The 19,448-nt window shown below is 40.6% G+C and overlaps 1 protein-coding gene across 2 annotated transcripts; it reads left to right on the top strand.

Annotated features, from left to right (window-relative positions):
* Positions 1-234: 234 nt before the first annotated feature.
* Positions 235-19,448, top strand: TCEANC (transcription elongation factor A N-terminal and central domain containing). Of its 2 annotated transcripts, XM_077146779.1 has the most exons (6): positions 235-312; positions 5,293-6,310; positions 12,109-12,291; positions 13,258-13,478; positions 16,544-16,801; positions 19,371-19,448. In XM_077146779.1, exons 2-3 carry the CDS (start codon positions 5,301-5,303, stop codon positions 12,248-12,250), a joined length of 1,152 nt encoding a protein of 383 aa, XP_077002894.1. In that variant the 5' UTR covers positions 235-312; positions 5,293-5,300; the 3' UTR covers positions 12,251-12,291; positions 13,258-13,478; positions 16,544-16,801; positions 19,371-19,448. The 2 variants fall into 2 exon arrangements, with proteins under 2 accessions (XP_077002894.1, XP_077002895.1); XM_077146780.1 differs by lacking the exons at positions 12,109-12,291; positions 13,258-13,478; positions 16,544-16,801; positions 19,371-19,448 and having other exon boundaries at positions 5,293-6,697.

Below are 19,448 nucleotides of genomic sequence, written 5' to 3'. Positions count from 1 at the left end.
GAGTAGATCAACGCACCGGCTGCCAAAACAGTTTAACGGGGTTAATTTCTTTCGGTTTCGGCCTGGCGCGCGACTCTCCGCCCCCAGCCGCACCGCCTCCTTCAGGGAGCCGCAGAGGCAGTCACCGACAGCTCTGCGCAGGCGCCATTTCCCTAGCAAGCCTGCGCGGGTTCCCAGGGGCGTGTCCTCTGGAACGCGGGTTTGGAGTGGCGAAGGTGTCACAGTCCCGCCCCGCCCACCCAGCCTGGGGGCCGCAAGGTTTGTCGGGACAAGGGAAGCTCGCAAGGCGCCGGGCTCCGCCTTCGCTCCTCGGTGAGCCACGCCCCGCGCTGGTCAGGGCCGCTGTCCGCGCGGCACGGCGAGCCCTCGTTTCCCCTGGGAGCCCACCCTCGCTCGGAGAGGCTTTCCTTGGCCCTGGACCCCGGGACGGCTAGGCCCGAACGAGCCCCCGCCTCTCCTTCCCCCTGCGGCTGAGGCGGCCAGGGTGGGCCGAGCCCTCGGGGCCGGGGTTAGGGGTGCGGGGGGAGTGGCTGCGGCTTTCGCCTCCCTCCTGGTAGTGCTTCGACCCCACCCACCGAAACCGTATCCCGGGCCCGCCCCATGCCCTGGCTACGACTTTGCTAGCGATCCTCCCATAGGGGAAGGGCCTAGCGCCATAGTGCCCGGCCCTTCAGAAAATGGCGCCGCCCCTAGCCATTTGTGAGCTCATTCCTCTCCTGGCCGGGAGGGGCTCCGGGCGGAGCGGGGGCGGCCTAGGGGTGGGGCTAGAAGCTGCTGTCTCTTCAGATCGTGAATCTGGCTGCTGCAGCTCTTTTTACCAGCTTCTGGAAACCTCTTTCACTTTCGTTTTTGCTTTCGTGCTTCTCAGAGTTTGGGCAATATTAGGACAGATATGTGCATTTTGCCAATACTATCTCAGTGGGTAATGTTTACAAGCTTTTATATGCACAAGTATGTCGGGCCTACTCTTGCTGGCCCTATATAAACCCGAGTTTAGTCATGTATTCGGAAGTTAGAAGTGTGAGTCATCCATGTTAGTGTATGGTCCAAAAAGGTCTTCACTAGCCACATATCACCAGTGAGTACTTGAAATGTGGCTAGTCCGAATTGAGATGTGCTGGAAATGTAAAAAGGCGAATTTTTGAGAGTTAGTAAGATAAGGAAAGTAAAATATAATTTCTTACATCAAGCATATCTTGAGATGACAATATTTTGGACACACTGGGTTAAATAAGGTGTGCTGTAATTAGTTTCTTCTGTTTATATGTTTAATGTGACCACTAGAAAATTATGATTGTAAGTTATATATGTGGTTTGCATTATGTTTCTGTTGAGCAGCACTGCTCTAGAAAAGGGTCAATAAATTACGGCCTGCAGGCAAGAGTTTTATTGGTTCATTCATTTAAACGTGGCCACTGTTGACCAGAGCACCCAGAGGTGTGTAGTCCACACTCAGACTGGGTGTACTAAAAAGCCTAAAATATGTACTGTACCATGGTGTTTTATAGAAAACGTTTGCCAACCCCTGCTCTAGACAGTGCTTGGTATGTGGTAGACATTTTTAACCCTTGTAATCACAGACCTGTATAATTAATTGTGAGATTGTCTCATTTAATTCTCATTAATCCTAGGATATTGGATTTTTCTCCATATGTTAGAAATTTGAGCAAATTGAGGTACAGAATGATCAAGAAACTTGCCCAGATGCCCCATACTGCTTACTTGTGGGGAACTGTACCTACTTGACCCTCCTTCTCCCAAATGGCTTGACTCCTTGGGCCCACATGATGAGGCCACTGTGGGTACCATGGCTCCAAGGAGTTTTTTTAAACTAGAGTCGAGATGGGTTGGTCACCAGGGGAGGATCTTAGGGGTGTTGTGCTTGTGCAGTGAGTATAAGCAGGCTGGTTCTTAGTGAAAAGAAATAAAGCTGATAAGCAGAAAGGAGAGAGAGCAGCCTGGATGCTTTTCACTCATTAACAAAATATATTTGTTGAGTAATAGTAGGCTCTGGCCAGGTAGCTCCCAGGTGTGTATTGGTGACTAAAACAGATGTGGTTCTTCTCTTATGGTTCTTATAGTCTTGCAGAGGCAGACAAAAAAAATATTTTAATAAGATCTAAGCATCATGAAAAAACAACGTGTAGACTATTTGATATGTTTAAGCAAGTTTTCTCTTCTGTAAGATGGAGATGCATTTTTCGCATGTTCACAGTTGTACAACCGTCATCATAACCAATTTTAGATTTTCACCACCACAACCCCCCAAAAAACTCATACCCATTAGCTGTCTCTCCCTTTTTCCCTCCACTCCACTGTAACCTCTACCACAGCCTGAGGCAAGCACTAATCTACTTTGTGTCTCTCTAGATATGCCTATTCTGGACATGCCATATAAATGGAATCATGCAATATGTGGCCCTTTGTGACTGGCTTCTTTCACTTAGCATAATGTTTTCATGGTTGGTCCATGTTGTAGCATGTATTAGTATTTCATTCCTTTTTATGGCCGGATAATATTTCATTCTGTGGCTATCCCATATTTTGTTTCTCCATTCATCTGCTGATGGACACTTGGGTTGTTACTGCTTAGGGGCTATTATGAATAATGCTGCTGTAAACATTCACGTACAAGTTTTTATGTGAACACATGTTTTCATTTCTTTTCAGAAGATATACCTAGTAGTAGAATTGCTGGGTCATATGGTAACACTACGTTTAGTCTTTTGTTCATATAGTTTTACATCCTGCTTTTTTCCCCACCTAACATTGTATAATGACCATTTTCTAAAAACATGATTTTAAAACGTTGTATTATTATCTCACTCTAGGAGTATGCCATAATTTTTTTTAACCATTCTTCTTTTGGGGGGGACCTTTCAGGTGCTTCTAAGTGTGAAGAAAATTTTTTACATATACAGCTTCCACATCTCTCATTTCTTTAAATGTGTAGAAGTAGAATTACTGGCTAAAAGGACATTATGTCTTATGATACTTGTCAGATGATTTCTAGAAAGATTGCATTACTTCTCCCTGTGATTGCTTCAAAGTTGTTAGCCTGTTTGTGTACGGTGATGGTTGTCTTATATCAGACAACCATCTGATGGTTGTCTTTATATCTAAGACAGATGGTTGTCTTTATATCTAAAATAGGAGTTAATAGGGTTTTGAAAAGGCAGGGGCCCTGCCATGAGATGCTTATATTCAAATTTAGACCAGACAGACAAATTTATATCCAAGGGTATTATGCAGGTAGGGTTATGTACATTATGTGGAAGGAAAAATGGACTGGTTAGATAAAGCAAATATTTGCCTGCTTAGGATGAGATTCACACAGAAATAATCAGTGAGCAATTTTTTACACTTCAAAATTATTAACACCAAACTCTGGTCTCAGGCCCAGTTAGTTAGTCCAAAATCACAAATAGGCTGGATTGCTGTGTCTGAACCTTGACCCTGTTGTTCATGAGACTCGGATGTCAGTATGGTGATGGCCTGTTGACTTTTGGAACCAACACGAGTGATGTCATAATGTCAGACTCCACAAACTTGTATCCTGACTTGGCTTCAGCTGCCTGCCAGCCTCTGCTACCTTATAATTTCTTTAGGTGCCTTGGAACCTTAGAGTTCCCTTGCCTTGTTACAACTCATTCTTTTATATTCAGAAAAGCACCACTTAAAGATAATAAAAGCTAGTAAGTCATTCAGTGATATAGCTGAATATGGGGAAAAATCATCCAGCTTTGCCCAGCATTACCACATCAGTGCTGACACTGATCTGCTTTTCATCCCCAACATTCCATCCCAATGAATTGGCTGATCTGGATCTAGATCTAGATATTTTTGTGTAATAGTGGAGATGGAAACATTATAACAGATCATCCAGCAAGAGTTTTTTCTTATGAAAAAAATGCATGATTACATCAAGTAATAAATGCATACAAAGATTTAGACAGTTTTAGTCATTTTTCTCCAGATGTTCTGATCAGCTTACAAGAAACACAGAACTGAAAAGTATATAAGGTTTTAGTATGAAAATTTGGGGGAGTCATTCTTAGGTTTCAGGGGTTGCTCTTCCTTCTGTGTTTATAACTTATGCGCTTTTTACCTGACTTTAAAGCACTAATAGTCATGCAAATGCTCAAGCAAAAAAGAAGTTATATTAAGCAAAAATATGTTAGCAAATTGGGCTTGCTAACCAAGCCAAGTGTGCTGGCAGTGTTTATTAGAAACAGAATCCTTAGAATTGTATTAACTCATGAAAAGACCAAAGAACAATTTGGTTAACATAAATGAATTCAAAAGAGAAAATTAAAGTAAGATACTGGTATCTTGGAGGTAATTGCAGTGTGCTGTAAGATAGATCGCTTTTCCATGTAACTTTTTTTTTCAGTGCTTAAAAACAAAACAAACAAACAAAAATCTGAGGGTAAAGCACAAATTCTGATCAACTGCAGAATCTTTTTTCAGTCTTAGAGACTGTAGGTTCAGAGACTAGTTAACATAGGAGGGAAGTGGGTGGGGGTGGGGAGGACCCAGACTGTTACCATTTTGAAAACAAGAGTTTCATCTCGACAGGAGAGAGGAACGGTATAATTTCTTATCTTGTAAAAAGATGGCAAGACTTTATAGCTAACGAGGCAGCTAGAATCTGGCATTCTGTTCCATTTTGGCCAAGCAACCTGGCCCAGTCCTCTGGTGTGAATGGTACCTCCCTCGAGACTCTCCATTGCACTCTTCCTGCCTGCATTGGTAGGTTTGATCTCTTTCCCCAACTGTTTGATGATGACCAGCAGCTCAGCATATTTGCTTTGGGGCACCTGGGTGTAGCCCAGGCGTGGCAGCCGGTAGTCATTAGCAGTTGGTGGTACCGGGAGAACGTTGCCATGCAGGTAGGAGAGCGGACACTGTCTGCCTGCGGGCGTGAGCATGTGCGAATTTGGTTTGGAAGCCATCCCCGGGAGCAGCTCTGCTCGGCGAGGGGCTGCAACAGCAAAAATCCCAAGGAGCCTCTTTTAGGCAAATTGTAATGAAGAAGCTCTTTGTGGGCTGGTTTTTTGTTTTGTATTTTGATGACTGTGATTCAAATTTCTGAAACTAAGACCATACCACATTTCAGATTCCGCTTTCTAACATGTTGCAAACGTCTGTGTTACATAACTGTTTCCGAAAACACATTGTAGGTAACTGGCAGAAAATGCTGTTTTGCTCTCGGGAAGCTGTGGCTGGCTGAAACCAGCTTGAGAAATCTGAAACCTCTTTTCCCTTTTTTTTTTTTTTTTTTTTTTGCAGCTGTAAAGATGTCTGACAAGAACCCAGTCGCTGCCAGAGTTTCATGTATTGAGCAACTAATGTCTAAAAGGAATTTTGAAGATCTTGGCAAACACCTTAATGACCTAGAAACTGTTCATGTGACTAAGGAGCATCTGCAGAAGACACGTGTGGTCAAAGTTATGTACAGGGTCCTCAAAGACTGTCCCGTGGTGGCTTTGAAAAAGAAAGCCAAGGGTTTGCTGTCAAAGTGGAAATCTCTTTATAAAAATACTCACATCAAACCAGTGGACAGCCCAAAGAGTGGTGACAGAGAAGAAAATTCAGGACTTAGTCCTGACCCAAGTCAAGCTAAGATACTGAGCAGCTCCAGTTCTGATTCTCTGCTACGATCCAAGGATGTTGCAAAAGCTGTTGAAATGATTGTGCCAGAAACTAACACTCCAGAAGGGCATTTCAAGTGTACTGTTCCTCAACCCACTGGCAAATCAGGTGAGCTGGATTCTGCAGGGCCCGTGAGAGCTAAATGCAGAGAACTGCTTTATGAAGCTTTAGCTAGTTCTTCCACAGATCCACCAAAAGCTGACATGTGGCAGGCATTTGCCAGTGAAATCGAAGAGCACATTTTTACCCTTTATTCAGAAAACCTCAAAAAATATAAAACTTGTATCAGAAGCAAAGTTTCCAATTTGAAGAACCCCAGAAATTCTCATTTACAGCAAAACTTGCTCTCTGGGACCATGTCTTCAAGAGAATTTGCCGAAATGACTGTTATGGACATGGCAAGCAAGGAACTGAAACAGTTGAGAGCTTCCTACACAGAATCTTGTATACTGGAGCACCATCTTCCCCAAGTAAATGATGGCACACCGACAAAGAACATAAAATGCAGACGCTGTGAAAACTATAACTGCAGGGTCACCATAATTTCCAGAGGAACAATTTTCCTTCCAAGTTGGGTGCAGAATTCAAACCCAGATGAAGACAAGATGACCTTTGTGATTTGTAATGAATGTGGGGAGCAGTGGTACCATAACAGGTGGGTGTGCTTATAAATATAAATAAATGCTCTCTTAACCATCGATACCCTGAGTGATACCTTTTACATATACACCCTTTTATCCTTGTCCTGAACATCTTATCCACACCAAGAAAGAAAGCAGTTGAAGCTCACACCACTATCACCAAAAGTTGATAGCTTGGGGAAGGCGGATGACTTTCAATCATTGATGTGGTGCTTTGCAGCCGGTTGGTACTTTGCTATACTCAGAGTGAGGTTGAGAGCAGCTCAGTGTATCCTAGGAGCCAGTTAGAAATGAATCTGAATCTGCGTTTTGGCAGGATCCCCAGGCGATCCTGTTCATTGGAGTTTGAGTAGCTGCTTTGGCAATAGGCTTGTAGCTCTCAGCAGTGGCCTCAGATTAGAACCAGTTGGGGAGCTTTCTAATCCCACTGATGCTGAGGGTCCACCCCAGAATAATTAAATCAGAATCTCTGGGTTTGGGCCCAGGCATCAGCTTTTTTTTTTATTATTAAACTCAGGTTAGGCTAAGGTGCAGCCAGGGTTAAGAAATACTGATAAATAGGTTCTCACTTGATCGTTTTTTACAGCTCTAAGAAAAGAATGTTGTTCTGTACACTCTGCAGATGAGGGAACATGTCCCCAGAGGTGCTATGGCTTGCCCAAGCTACACAGCCATAAATAGCCTTACTGGAACTGATCCCAGATTTGCTTTCCCCAAATTCACCATCCAAAACTGTCCCAGTACTGACTTAGCAGAAATGTATTCCTGGAGCTCTAGGACTGACCGAATAGTGCCTTCCTACTCCAACATTTGATGGCTAGACCTTACCCCCTCTCTTATTACTCCTCTCTTTTCTCACTTTACAAGTCTCCCTTGGACCATGAAAGTTATTCTACTGCTTGTTCTCCAGTTAGAATCTTTTTTAGAGTCCTCTTGCTTTTTAAGGAGTGGTAAATGCTTTTGTTTTTGTTTTGTTTTGTTTTTGTTCCATGCACATGTTCTCCAGGGCATTCCTTGACTATGACATTTAGTCTCCCATGTTACAGGGTTTTCATATTCTCAGCGGCCTGTGTGTTAGGCCTCTGGTCCAAAATCTCCTAGTATAAGGTTGGGCAGTCAGCTGTCAGAGGCAGGCCATCCCTGCAGCCTTTGAAACCTCCAACATTTATGGAATGAATGAATCGAAGAGGAAATTGCTTCTTTGAGGCTTTTGCAAACAGTATTTAACTAATTTGTATAATTGTTTAAACACAAGCCTTCTGTGTGATTAGAGCTGATTTTTTCCCCTATAATGTTATTTGTTTTTAGAATTAAAAAAAATTAACTTCTAAGTTACCTATAGGTCTACTGATTTTCACTAGTTCTTTTCACCCAGCTCTCCTGTCTTCCTTTGTCAGAGCCCTGAGGCCGAACTGTATGTATATACACTTAATCTGCACCATGACAGAATTCCCCAAAAGGTGATTCACACTAAAATACCTTTTTGTTTTCAAATGATTTTGAAGAAATAGGCTTGAGGCCCTCAGGTATGTATTCTATTTTGATATATTTTTCTCTGTGGCTTCCCAGGGTTTACTCTGCTTACTGCGATGAAATATTAATGCTTAAAAATACAGTACAGAAAAACTTGCAAAATCATCTCAAAACAGGACATTTTTAGGGCAGCAAACTATTCTGAATGATACTATAATGGCAGATACATGACATTACACATTTGTCGAAACCCATAGAATTGTACACACAAGGAATGAACCCTAATCTAAACTATGGACTTTAGTTAATAATAATGTATCAATGTTGGCTTATCAATTGTAACAAATATACCACACTAATTCCAGGTGTTAATAGGGGAAATTGAGGGTGGGGCAGGGGGACAGTGGTGGTAATTCTCGGTACTTTCTGTGCAGTATTTCTATAAACCTAAAACTGCTCTAAAATAAAGTTTATTTTTTTAAAGAAACCCTCAGACTTAAAATTTCAAAAAAAAAAATGGAAAAAAGAAAGTTTCACAAAGTGTGATTCCGTATGACTAGGAATGATCTTAAAAACTATTCAGTGTTTTGGGACTCAGCATCAAGGGATTGAGAAAACCTTCTCGACCAAAAGGGGAAAGAGCGAAATGAGACAAAATAAAGTGTCAATGGCTGAGTGATTCCAAACAGAGTCGAGAGGTTATCCTGGAGGTTATTCTTACACATTATATAGATATCACCTTTTTAGTTAAGGTGTAATGGAGAGGCTGGAGGGAACTGCCTGAAAATGTAGAGCTGTGTTCCAGTAGCCATGTTTCTTGAAGATGATTGTATAATGATAGAGCTTTTGTAATGTGACTGTGTGATTGTGAAAACCTTGTGTTTGATGCTCCTTTTATCTACCTTATCGACAGACAAGTAAAACATGTAGATTAAAAATAAATAAATAATAGGGGTAACAAATGTTAAAATAAATTTAGTAGATTGAAATGCTAGTGATTAATGAAAGGAAGGGGTAAGGGGTATGGTATGTATGTTTTTTTCCTGTTTTCTTTTTATTTTTTTTCTGAATTGATGCAAATGTTCTAGGAAATGATCATGATGATGAATATATAACTATGTGATGATATTGTGAGTTATTGATTATATAACAAGAATGAAATGATCATATGGTTAAAAAAACACTATTCAGTGTTTTGAAAGAATGCAGCATATTTGCATTCTTTGATTAATTCATGTCAGTATTTTGGTTTTGGGTTTGAGGGTATGTTTTTTCTGGTAGAACTTTTTCTTTCTGCTGGAATTTTGAAAACAAAATTTGCAAACAAATAAAAACACTTTTAAATGGCAGTTATCTTACTCTTCCAGATTAGAAAATCTGAGTGTTCCTCCTTCCAATCAGCTGTCAGTGAATTTTGCAACAAAGATAGGAAAATAGTCTTTTTTTTTCTTTTAGTCAAAAGGCAAAAAACATCCTATATCTTATCCCCTGAAAAGAAAGAGATTTTCTTTAAAATTACCTGTAGGGTAAAGAATCACTAAGTAAATGTTTAATTTAAAGCCACTATTATAGAAACAGCAAGAGCAAAGGCCCTGAGGCAAGAGGGTGCCTGATACGGTCAGGGTGCTGCAAGAGTCCCCCAGAGCTCAGGGGTAGTGAGCAAGGGGGAGAAGGATGAGAGTGAAGCCAAAGAGGCCATCAGGTTCACGAGGGCCCTAGTTGGTTGTAATAAAAACTTTGGAATTTTTTCTAAGAATAATCAGAAGCTATTAAAGCTTGGGAGTTGGTAGTGATTCGATTTAAATGACATCCAGAAAGAATCACACTGGCTGCTATGTTGAGTTAGCAGGGTAGGGAAGCAAGGGTGGATGGAAAGCCATTGCAGTGGTCCAAATGCCATATGATTGGCTTCAAACAAGAGTACACAAAGGCTGGTCTCCCACATCCATATGGTTGACAAAGGACTTGTCGGTTTTGCAAATGGATATTTCATAAAATACACCCGAACCCAAATTGCCTACCGTGCCACATAATAAAGAATAACAAACAGCACAGAAATTCATCACAACACAATTATATCCTGGATCCTAGTTGCCATGGTTGCCGTGGTTGCCGTAGTTACCAGGAGTCACTACATAGGGCAGAAGTGGTTATAGCTGAATTTAGAAGGGCTCTCTTGAAGGGGTTTCCCACATCATTCTCTTTTTGTTCATGTTACTTTTCTTAGATAAAAAGTTGGATACAGGGGTGCACGGGTGGTTCAGTGGTGGAATGCTCGCCTTTCATGCGGGAGACCCGGGTTCGATTCCCAGACCATGCACCACCACCGGGAAAAAGTTGGATACAATTGCAGCTCTATCTCTTTTCTGAGTACTTCTGGTGATGACAGTCTCCTTTCATTCCCTACTACCATTTCAAAATAGCCAGTGAGGAAGACTGCAGCTGGCAACACTTCACTACCTTTACAAGGACTAGGCCTTAATCTTTTTAGATCACATTGCTTTGTTATTTATAATTTCACAGTAATGCAAATTATTTTACCAACAGGGATTTTTCTGTCTCTCAGAGCATTTATCGTAAGTACCTAGATTATAAAAGTTGCTTTTTTTGCTATCAGAAGAGCCCCCTAATCCGAAGGGAGTACCAATGACAACCTTATATAATTGCATTTGCATTATTGTTTAAAATTTGGCCTGCAGAGACCTTACCATGCGTTATCAGAAATATTATGTAGTCATGATTGCACATTGCTCAACACTCCAACGTGCTGGGAACAAAGAGATGATCAAGATACCATTCAAGGGCGGGCCACGGTGGCTCAACAGGTAGAGTTCTTGCCTGCCATACCGGAGACCCGGGTTCGATTCCTGGTGCCTGCCCAGGCCTCGAGACCTTAAAATGCAGTCAAAGGGCCGTGTGGTGTAGCCAGCAATCATTCTACATTAGAAGAGCTCTAGGAGAGGTGCCGACTGAAGAGGCAGGTGTGCAGCGGATCCCAGGAAGAGCAACTGATCCAGGGTGGGATTATGCAGGGAAAGCTTCACAGAGACCATGACCCTTAGCATAAGACTTGAGTAGAAGTCAGCTAGGCAGAGGAAGGGACAAAGAATGTTCCATCACCACATCTGCTATATTCCTGACACTTTCATCTCATTTAATCTTCATGATGACTGCCATGCTGGTATTGTCAGCATTTTAGGATGAGGAGGAAATGAAATCAGAGAGAGAGTAAGTAATTTGTCCAAGATATACAGAGACAAAGGCAGGACTACCTTTTATTAAAGTAGGTGCTTTTGGGGGGGCCCTATCAGTTTGCTCCCAGAAACAATGTCCGGTTTCCCATTAATTTTAGTTGTGGTTTGTTTTTCAGTGTCAGCCAGAAGCATGTGGCTGATACATTCCAGCTTGGCCCAGTGCAGTCCACTCCTCCTTCTGATGGAGAAATGGGTCAGGAGCATGGGAAGACCAGAGAAATGCTTCCTGAACCTTCTTGTGACATCAATGTGGCCTAGCTCGTTTTCTGAAATTGAATGATTTTTCAAATACTTAAATGTTAAAATATAAAAATATGTAGCTTTTGAAAGGACATTTACATTTTTATATTTTTTATGAATTTGAAGACAATAACTATAGAAATGCCATTTCCAACACCATTTCCTGTGACACCTGGTGGCCTTCACATTGTCATCTCTGCTGTGTGACCTACAGGTTCACATAACACAGATAACTACCAGTTTGGGCAAAATAGCCAAGCTTTTTTGCATTCTTTGTTAAATTATCGTAAGTCCCCCACAGGACAGTCAAAAAATAGAATTAAAATAAATTTGTTGGAAATATTCTTGCTTTCTTCGACAAGCAAAGTACAAACTAAGAGTAGGCCCCAACTAGTCATTAATCTTTTCCAAGTGATGACACATATATGTGTTTTTTAATCTAAAACAACCACAGACACACAGAGCTCTCCGGCAGCTGCTTTTAATTCATTACAGTGGTATCACAATTTGCTAACTTTACCTTTGGGACTGAAACAAAAAATGAAGTGTGTCATCAGACTGGATTCCACCTAATGTGCCCATTGGTGAGTGACTAAGACAGAGCTGCCAAACTAGTTTCAATTTTCTTTCCCAAACCGCAGCACGGTTGGACACTTGTGCCCTAAGTGTTCCACTTAGCTCTCACTCGCTGCAGGTGAAGCAATGTGCACCTTGATCAGAAAAAGCTGAAGTAAATAGTTACCTAAGCCTAACAGAAGAATTCAAAAGTTCACATTGAACGTGTGTTTGCATTTAGGAATCCACCAGGCCTTCTTGTTTTTTTCTTGTCTTTGGTGTCTTTTCAGAACTGAGACTTCCATATCTGCAGTTCAGCTTTCATTCAACAAATGGACTTTTACCCCCAGCTCTGTGGAATCTCAACAACTGCCAAGCAGACAGGTTCCAGACATTTTGATGGATTTTTCTTACTATTTACAAATGAAATGATTGATACCTGGTACAGCACGGATGAGTCTTGAGAACATTTGGTAAGACAAAGAAGCCAGACACACAAGGACAAATATTGTATGATCCCACTTTTATGAAGTATCTAGAATAAGCAAATTTATAGAGACAGAAAGTATATCAGTGGTTGCCAGAGGCTGGGGGTGGGGAGTTATTGCTTAATGGGTACAGTTTCTGTTTGGATGATGATACATAAAGTTTTGGGAATCGATGGTGGTGGCTGCTCAACAAAGTAAGTATAATTAATGCTATTGGGCTGTATACTTAAATATGGTTTAAATGGCCAATTTTATGTCCTATAACACACTTCCACAATCATAAATCCAAAAATGAGATGACCTGAGGGAGGAAATGGGAGGCAAGGTCTCTATCGGATATTGATCTTGGTGTGTTATTCTGAACCCAATTTACTCATACATAAAATGGAGAAATATTGGCAGCCTTCCTCAAAGGGGGCTTCCAGGAGGCACCTCTCATAGTTCACTGGCAGAGAGAAAGAGCGAGGCATCCAGTGGCCTCTGAGCTGTGTGCATTTCTGCCCAGGTGGGCCCTGCCCCGCCAAGTCATGCAGCCCACAGAGCCAAGGCAGGGAGCTCCCTATGCCTCCTCCCTGGCTCTTGAGTCACAGATGCCTGGCCTCTTCCCAACTGAAGTATCCAGGATAATAAGCCCCTGAAAAAATAGAATATCCTCCAGCATCTGCCCAGAGCTGTAGACATTTCCGTTCCTCATTACATCTGAACTCAGGAAAGAAACTGTTGTAATAACTGCAGATAAAATCAGCCCTATGCTCTGGCTACTCAAAGTGTGACCCTCAGATCAATGGCATCGATGTCCCCTGGGAGCAAACACAGACACGCAGGCCCCAGCCCAGACCTACTGAACAAAAACTAGCTACACTGTCACAAAACTGTGATTCATAGGATCTAGGTGAAAGTTTGTGAAATGCTGTCCTGTGCCACCACCTCAACCTAGTTATGTCTTCACAGAAACTGGGCCTATGCACTCTGCCTTCCTGCTTACCCCCCAGGGTGAGATGCCCAAGCTCCTAGCCAAGATCCGGCTCTCCATCGGCATCACCAATAGCCTCCATATTGCTAAATCCTTAATCCTAGGGACATTTCTAAGACCGGAAACTTCTCAGCTGTGTTCGCCATACTTGCTTCTTACCCGAGAGCAATTTGTGGCAGGAGTAGAACAATGGCTTATGGTAGGTTGCCACCTCCCTGGTGTTCCCCTCACTGACCACTCTGTCTCAGTATTATATGTTGGTTCCTCTTTATTTCCCTGACCTCTTAACTTGGGCATTTCCCAGAATTTAGTCCCTGCACCCCTTCTCTAGCTGTACTCCCTCCTTGGTGATCTTATCTGCTTCTGCTTCCAGGGATTTCTCCACCATCCCTGGTATCTCCAGGCTGGCATTGCTCATCTGTATCCAGACCCATAAATCTAACAGCATACTTGACAACTCTATTAGGGTGGCTAATACAAGTATTTCAAAGTTAGCTTGTTCAAAATCAAGCTTCTGATATCCTCTCTTAACACTTGCTTCTTCACTTAATGTCAATTCCATATTTCTGTAGCTCAAAACCATGGAGTCATCATTGGCTCCTCTCTTCCCCTCTCATGGAACTTCCAATCAATTAGCAAATCCCATAGACTCTATTTCAAAATACTGTTAATTGTCATTATTCATGGATTCCATATTTGCAAATTCACCTACTTGCTAAAATGGATTTGTAACCCCCAAATCAATACTCAACGGCACTCTTGTAGTCATGGTTGGACATGTTCAGAGTGGCGAAAAATCTGAGTCACCTAACTCACAACATTCCCAGCTGAGGTCAAACAGACAATGCTCTGCCTTCTTGTTTCAGCTCTCTTACTGTAAACAAGTGTCTTGTCAGTATATTTAGTGTCCCTTTTTTTCCCACATTTTTGGACCTTTTGTCAATGATATTCATTTTAAAGTGGCCCCCAAGTGTACTGCCGAAGTTCTGCCTAGTATTCCTAAGTGCAAAAAAGCAATATGTGTGTTAAATAAGCTTAGTTCAGGGATGAGTTGCAGTGCTGTTAGCTGGGAGTTCAATGTTATTGAATCAACATCTTATTTAATGAGCGCCGATGACCTGCCCCCCTAGTGCAACTTATGATTTAAACTTGCTTTAAATTTATATTCAGAGGCTTTGTTTAAATGTTGCTCTAAAATGTTCTGAAGGCAACGCTAATATTTTTCAATGGGGTTCAATAGAGCAGTCTCTAAAAGGCAGATCAGACTTCCAAGTGAAGCATTTTACCCAAATTTAAAGAGGAAACAAAAGATACAAGGCACCTTTAGACAGAAACCCGAATAAAACAAGGGTATGCATTGATTGGTGGACAAAATGTCACCGGAGGCTGGCAGAAACCTAATCTTATTTCCCCTAAGGGTAGTGGTTCAGAATTTGCTAATTCGGTGTTCATGGCGACTTTATAAACATAATTTCCATCAGTCATGAGAATTGACTGTATATCCAGAAGCCCAATTTAAAAATGGGCAAAAGATTTAAACAAACATCTCACCAAAGAAAATCAGAGAAGATATAGGAATGGCCAATAAACACATGAAAAAATGCTCGACATAAAGAAATGCAAATCAAAACCAAAATGAGATACCACTCCATACCCACTAGAGTGGCTATAATTTAAAAGCAGACAATAACAAGTATTGACAAGGATATGGAGAAATTGGAACCCTCATAGATTGCTGATGGGAAAATAAAATGGGACAGCCAGTTTTGAAAGTGTGGCATTATCGTAAGTTAATAAAAGAAGTTAAACATAAATTTACCATACGACCCAGCAATTCCACTCCTTGGTATTTATCCAAGAGCAATGAAAACATATGTCCACACAAAGACATGTATGTGAATGTCCATTGGCAGCATTATTCATAATACCGAAAGAGTGGAAACAACCCAAAAGTCCATCAACTGGTGAATGGATAAACAAAGTGTGGTCTATAATTCAAAGAAGTACAATTCAGTAATATAAAGGAATAAGGTACTGAAACATTTTACAACATGAATAAACCTTGAAAACATTGTGCTAAGTGAACAAAGCCAGCCACATATAGTATGATTCCATTTATATGAAAGGTCCAAAATAGACAAATATATGCATACAGAAAGTGAATTAGTTGTTGTCAGGGGCCAGAGAAAGGGGGAATGGAGAGTGATTGCATTTGGGCACAAGGGATCTTACTGAGATGCTACAAATGTTATCAAGATCTTATTGGGGGGAAGGGTAAGGGATATGGTATGTAAAATTTCTTTTTCTTTTTCTGTTTTTGTTTTATTTTTCTGTTGTCTTTTTATTTTTTTCTGAATTGATGCAAATGTTCTAAGAAATGATCATGATGATGAATATGCAACTATGTGATGATATTGTGAATTGCTGATCATATATGTAGAACGGAATGAGCATATATTAAGGATGTTTGCGTTTCTTTCTTGTAATTTTTTTTAATTAATAAAAAGAAAGAAAAAAGATCTTATTGGGGTTCTAGAAATGTTATAAAATTGGATTTTGGTGATGGCTCCGCAACTCTGTAAACTTACTAAAAGTCCTTGAATAGTACCCTTAAAATGAGTGAATTTTATTGTATGTAAAGTATACCTTAAAAAGATGTTATATATATTACATATTTCAATATTATAATATTATTATAATTACAAATTTATTATATTTATAATATAATATTATTATACTATATAATATAATATTAATATATAATATCGCTTATTAGTTTCTCTGCCACCATCCTGGTTCTAAAGCATCATCTTCCCCCATCTGAATTACTACAGTACCCTGCTGTGAGCTTGCTTGACTTCCACTCTGTCCCCCTGCATGTATTTCCAGTACAAGAATCAGCATAATCCTGTGACATATGCAAATCAGGTCACATCATTCCTCTGTTTAGAACTCTCCGTTGGCTCCTGTCTCCAAAAGAAAGGCAAACCCCTCACAGGGGCCTTTAAAACCTTACCAGTATAGTGCCCATGTTACCTTTTGAAACTCCTTGCCTACTACTTCTCCCTTTGTTGGTCCGTGACTGTGCCAGGCATGCTTGTGCCACCTGTGTGGTTTGAAGCTATTATGTACCCCAGAAAAGGCCGTGTTCTTTTAATTCATTCCTGGGGGTGCAGACCTATTGTAGGTGGGACCTTTGCATTAGGTTATTTCAATTGAGTTGTCCCGGAGTGGGTCTTAATCCTTTTACTGGTTTCCTTTCAGAGAGATGAAATTAAGAGAAGCTCATAGAAGCTTCTCCCCCAAAGAACCTAAGAGAGGACCCACAGAAGCTCAGAGGAAGCCATAGGAACCAGAAGCTGAGAATAACAAAACCCGGGAGTGAAAGACCAGCAGATGCTGGCCACGTGCCTTCTCGGGTGACAGAGGTGTCCTGGATGCCAACAGCCAGTCCTCAGAGTCCAGTTATCATCCTGCTGATGCCTTGAGTTAGACATTTTCACTGCCTAAGAACTGTAAATTGTAAGTTAATAAATCCCCATCGTCAAAGCCAACCCATTTCTGGTATATTGCATTTTGGCAGCTTTAGCAAAAGGAAACAGAACGTTTGCACTGGCAGTTGTTTCTTTCTGGAAGGCCATTACCCTAGATTCTCACCTTCCCTTTCTCAAGCACTGGCTCAAATATCACCTTGCACAGTGGGGCCTTCTCTGGCCATTTCCTACATTTCCTAGAGCACTCTTTCTGATTTTTTTTTTTACATAATTTATTTTCCATTTAAATACAATGCCTTGCCTATCTATATTGCTTATTGTCTATCTCTTCCCACTAAATTGTAAACTCCACAGGGCCCAGGGTTTTTGGCTGTTGGGTTCACTACTTATCCCCAGCCCCTACAGCGGTTCCTGGCACCTAGAAGGTCCTGAACAAATATTTGTTAAATTAATTGACTGTCAAGGCTCTGTAGCCAGGGGTTAGAGCACTAGTCTTAGAAAAAATAATTGAAAGAGCGAGTAATATGATGCGGCATTTCAACACACACACATATATTTATATAAAAGATTAAAACAGCTTTCGAGGGAGTGATTGTAGTTTATGACAGGCAGACTGTGAGAGTAGAAAGAATGGAGAATTGGAAAAGAGAACATTTTTTTCTCAGAAGATTCTGGAGGTTTTTCTCCGTATGTAGTAACCTGAGTAAGCATTAGATATATTGTACAGTCTTAGCCCACATATGCCCAAACTCTCTAATAAAGATAATTGTCCAGTTGGCTTGTAACCCTTCTTGTGCATTATTTTCCATTTTAGAGTTTAATAGCGTTATCACCATAAATACATACATATGTAAAAGGCAGTAAACAAGCAAGCAAGGAAAAAGAGATCAAAAATAAAATTCAATTTGTGCATTGTCTTACTTGCTAGAAGCCCTTGCATGTATTTAATAAATAATCTAATTGGCAAAGACTACTAAAATTGCTCGGTGATTTTTGTTGTCATTGATTTAGCTATCTGTCAGCAGGCATCACAGATTGTACTTGGCTATATGCCAATAATTCTAGAAAGTGGCTCTTTGAAAATAATTATCCCTAAATCATATATATATAAACACCATTTGCCACTTATGATTTTTAAAAAACTCATGAACATTTATTTTTTGTTATACTTCGGTGTGTTTTAGTATATTCACAAAATTGTTCAACCAAAACTGCTTTCTATTACAGAACATTATCATCCTCCCAAAAAGAAAACCTGTACAGTTAACGACTGTTATTTCTTAACCCCCAGCCCCTGGCAACAGCTAATCTAATTTCTGCCTCTCTGGACTTGCCTATTCTGGACATTTCTTATAAATGGAATTATACAGTATGTGGCTTTTTGTGCCCAGCCTCTTTCACATGAGTTATTTTTTTTTTCACTCAGGAAGTAAACCATATTCTACTAACCAAAGAAACTGTAATGACCTTTGTTTAAAGTGCAAACGTATATAAGAATAATTTAACATTTACGTCTGTCAAAATCACACTTCTTCAAATTTTGTGTCAATAATTACTTCTGATTAACCACATGCAAAACTTGACATTTTGAAAACAAAAAAACAGAAACAACCCCACTCTTATCTACAAGACATTGAAAGGTCACAAGAGTTGTTTTATTTTGTCTTAAAAAAAAAAAAGTAGTATGGATATTTCCCCCAGTTTCTTAATTTTTGTTGGCGAAGTAGAGCTGAATCAAATTTCATCACCATAATCATTATGTTAGGTAAGGACTCAAGTTAGGAATTCTTAGCAACATATTTTGGATCAATGTATCCCCCCTGCATCTCTCCTACGGAGCCCATATACCCTCTGGTATAAAATTACTGTGAATTGTATGGCTTGTTGAAAGGGGTCCTATCCTCATACAATCCTATTAAATCTCTAGGCTGGAGGTGCTTACACTTAGCTCATCCTATGACCCTCTTCCATCCTCTCCCTCCTCTATTCTATCGCTGCCTTATATTATATGTGTGTTTGGTTCCTTTAATTGTCCATCAAGTTCATTGTGTATGTCTCCCTTATGTTTGTCACCCCTTGAAGCCCCATAGTTTACCTCTGAGCATGGTAGGTGCCTAACAAAATTTTGTGAAACAGATTCTTATTTAAATTAGAATGGTATTTCAATATGAGCTCATAGGTGCTTCTGCTCCATGGAGCCCACACCATGCTTTGGAAACACGGCTTCTAATTTTATTACAGGGAATCAACGTTACTACAGTATTTTTGATGTTGCAAACTCAATCTCCTGAACAGTAATTTATTCAGAATAAATTCATTTCATCCATGTTATGGAATTTAAAAATGAACAAATTGGTAACATAATGCTCTAAGTCGTAAGAGTTGTGTTAGATTGCATTATTGCGTTTGACAGCATGGAGTCCCTACATGATTACACCCTTTGGGTCAGGCTCTGACTTGCAGTGCCCCTCCGTTTAGGAGGATGAGACTTCCCAATATGTGACTTTCTTTGTCCAATGACATAGGGGTGGAAATGATGAATGTTGCTTTAAGAGCCAGCAAGATTTTATTTTTATGCCTTTTCTCTCAACCACAAGACCTGCAATATCAGTTTATCCGCTACAGTCCAGAGGGACGATGACATGTAATGGAAGCACAGCTGACCCATGATGGAC

The sequence above is a fragment of the Tamandua tetradactyla genome, chromosome X, assembly GCF_023851605.1.
Source record: "Tamandua tetradactyla isolate mTamTet1 chromosome X, mTamTet1.pri, whole genome shotgun sequence".
Classification (NCBI taxonomy): Eukaryota; Metazoa; Chordata; class Mammalia; order Pilosa; family Myrmecophagidae; genus Tamandua; species Tamandua tetradactyla.
Note: the sequence above shows the minus strand (reverse complement) of the source record. Positions and strands in the feature narration are given on the sequence as shown.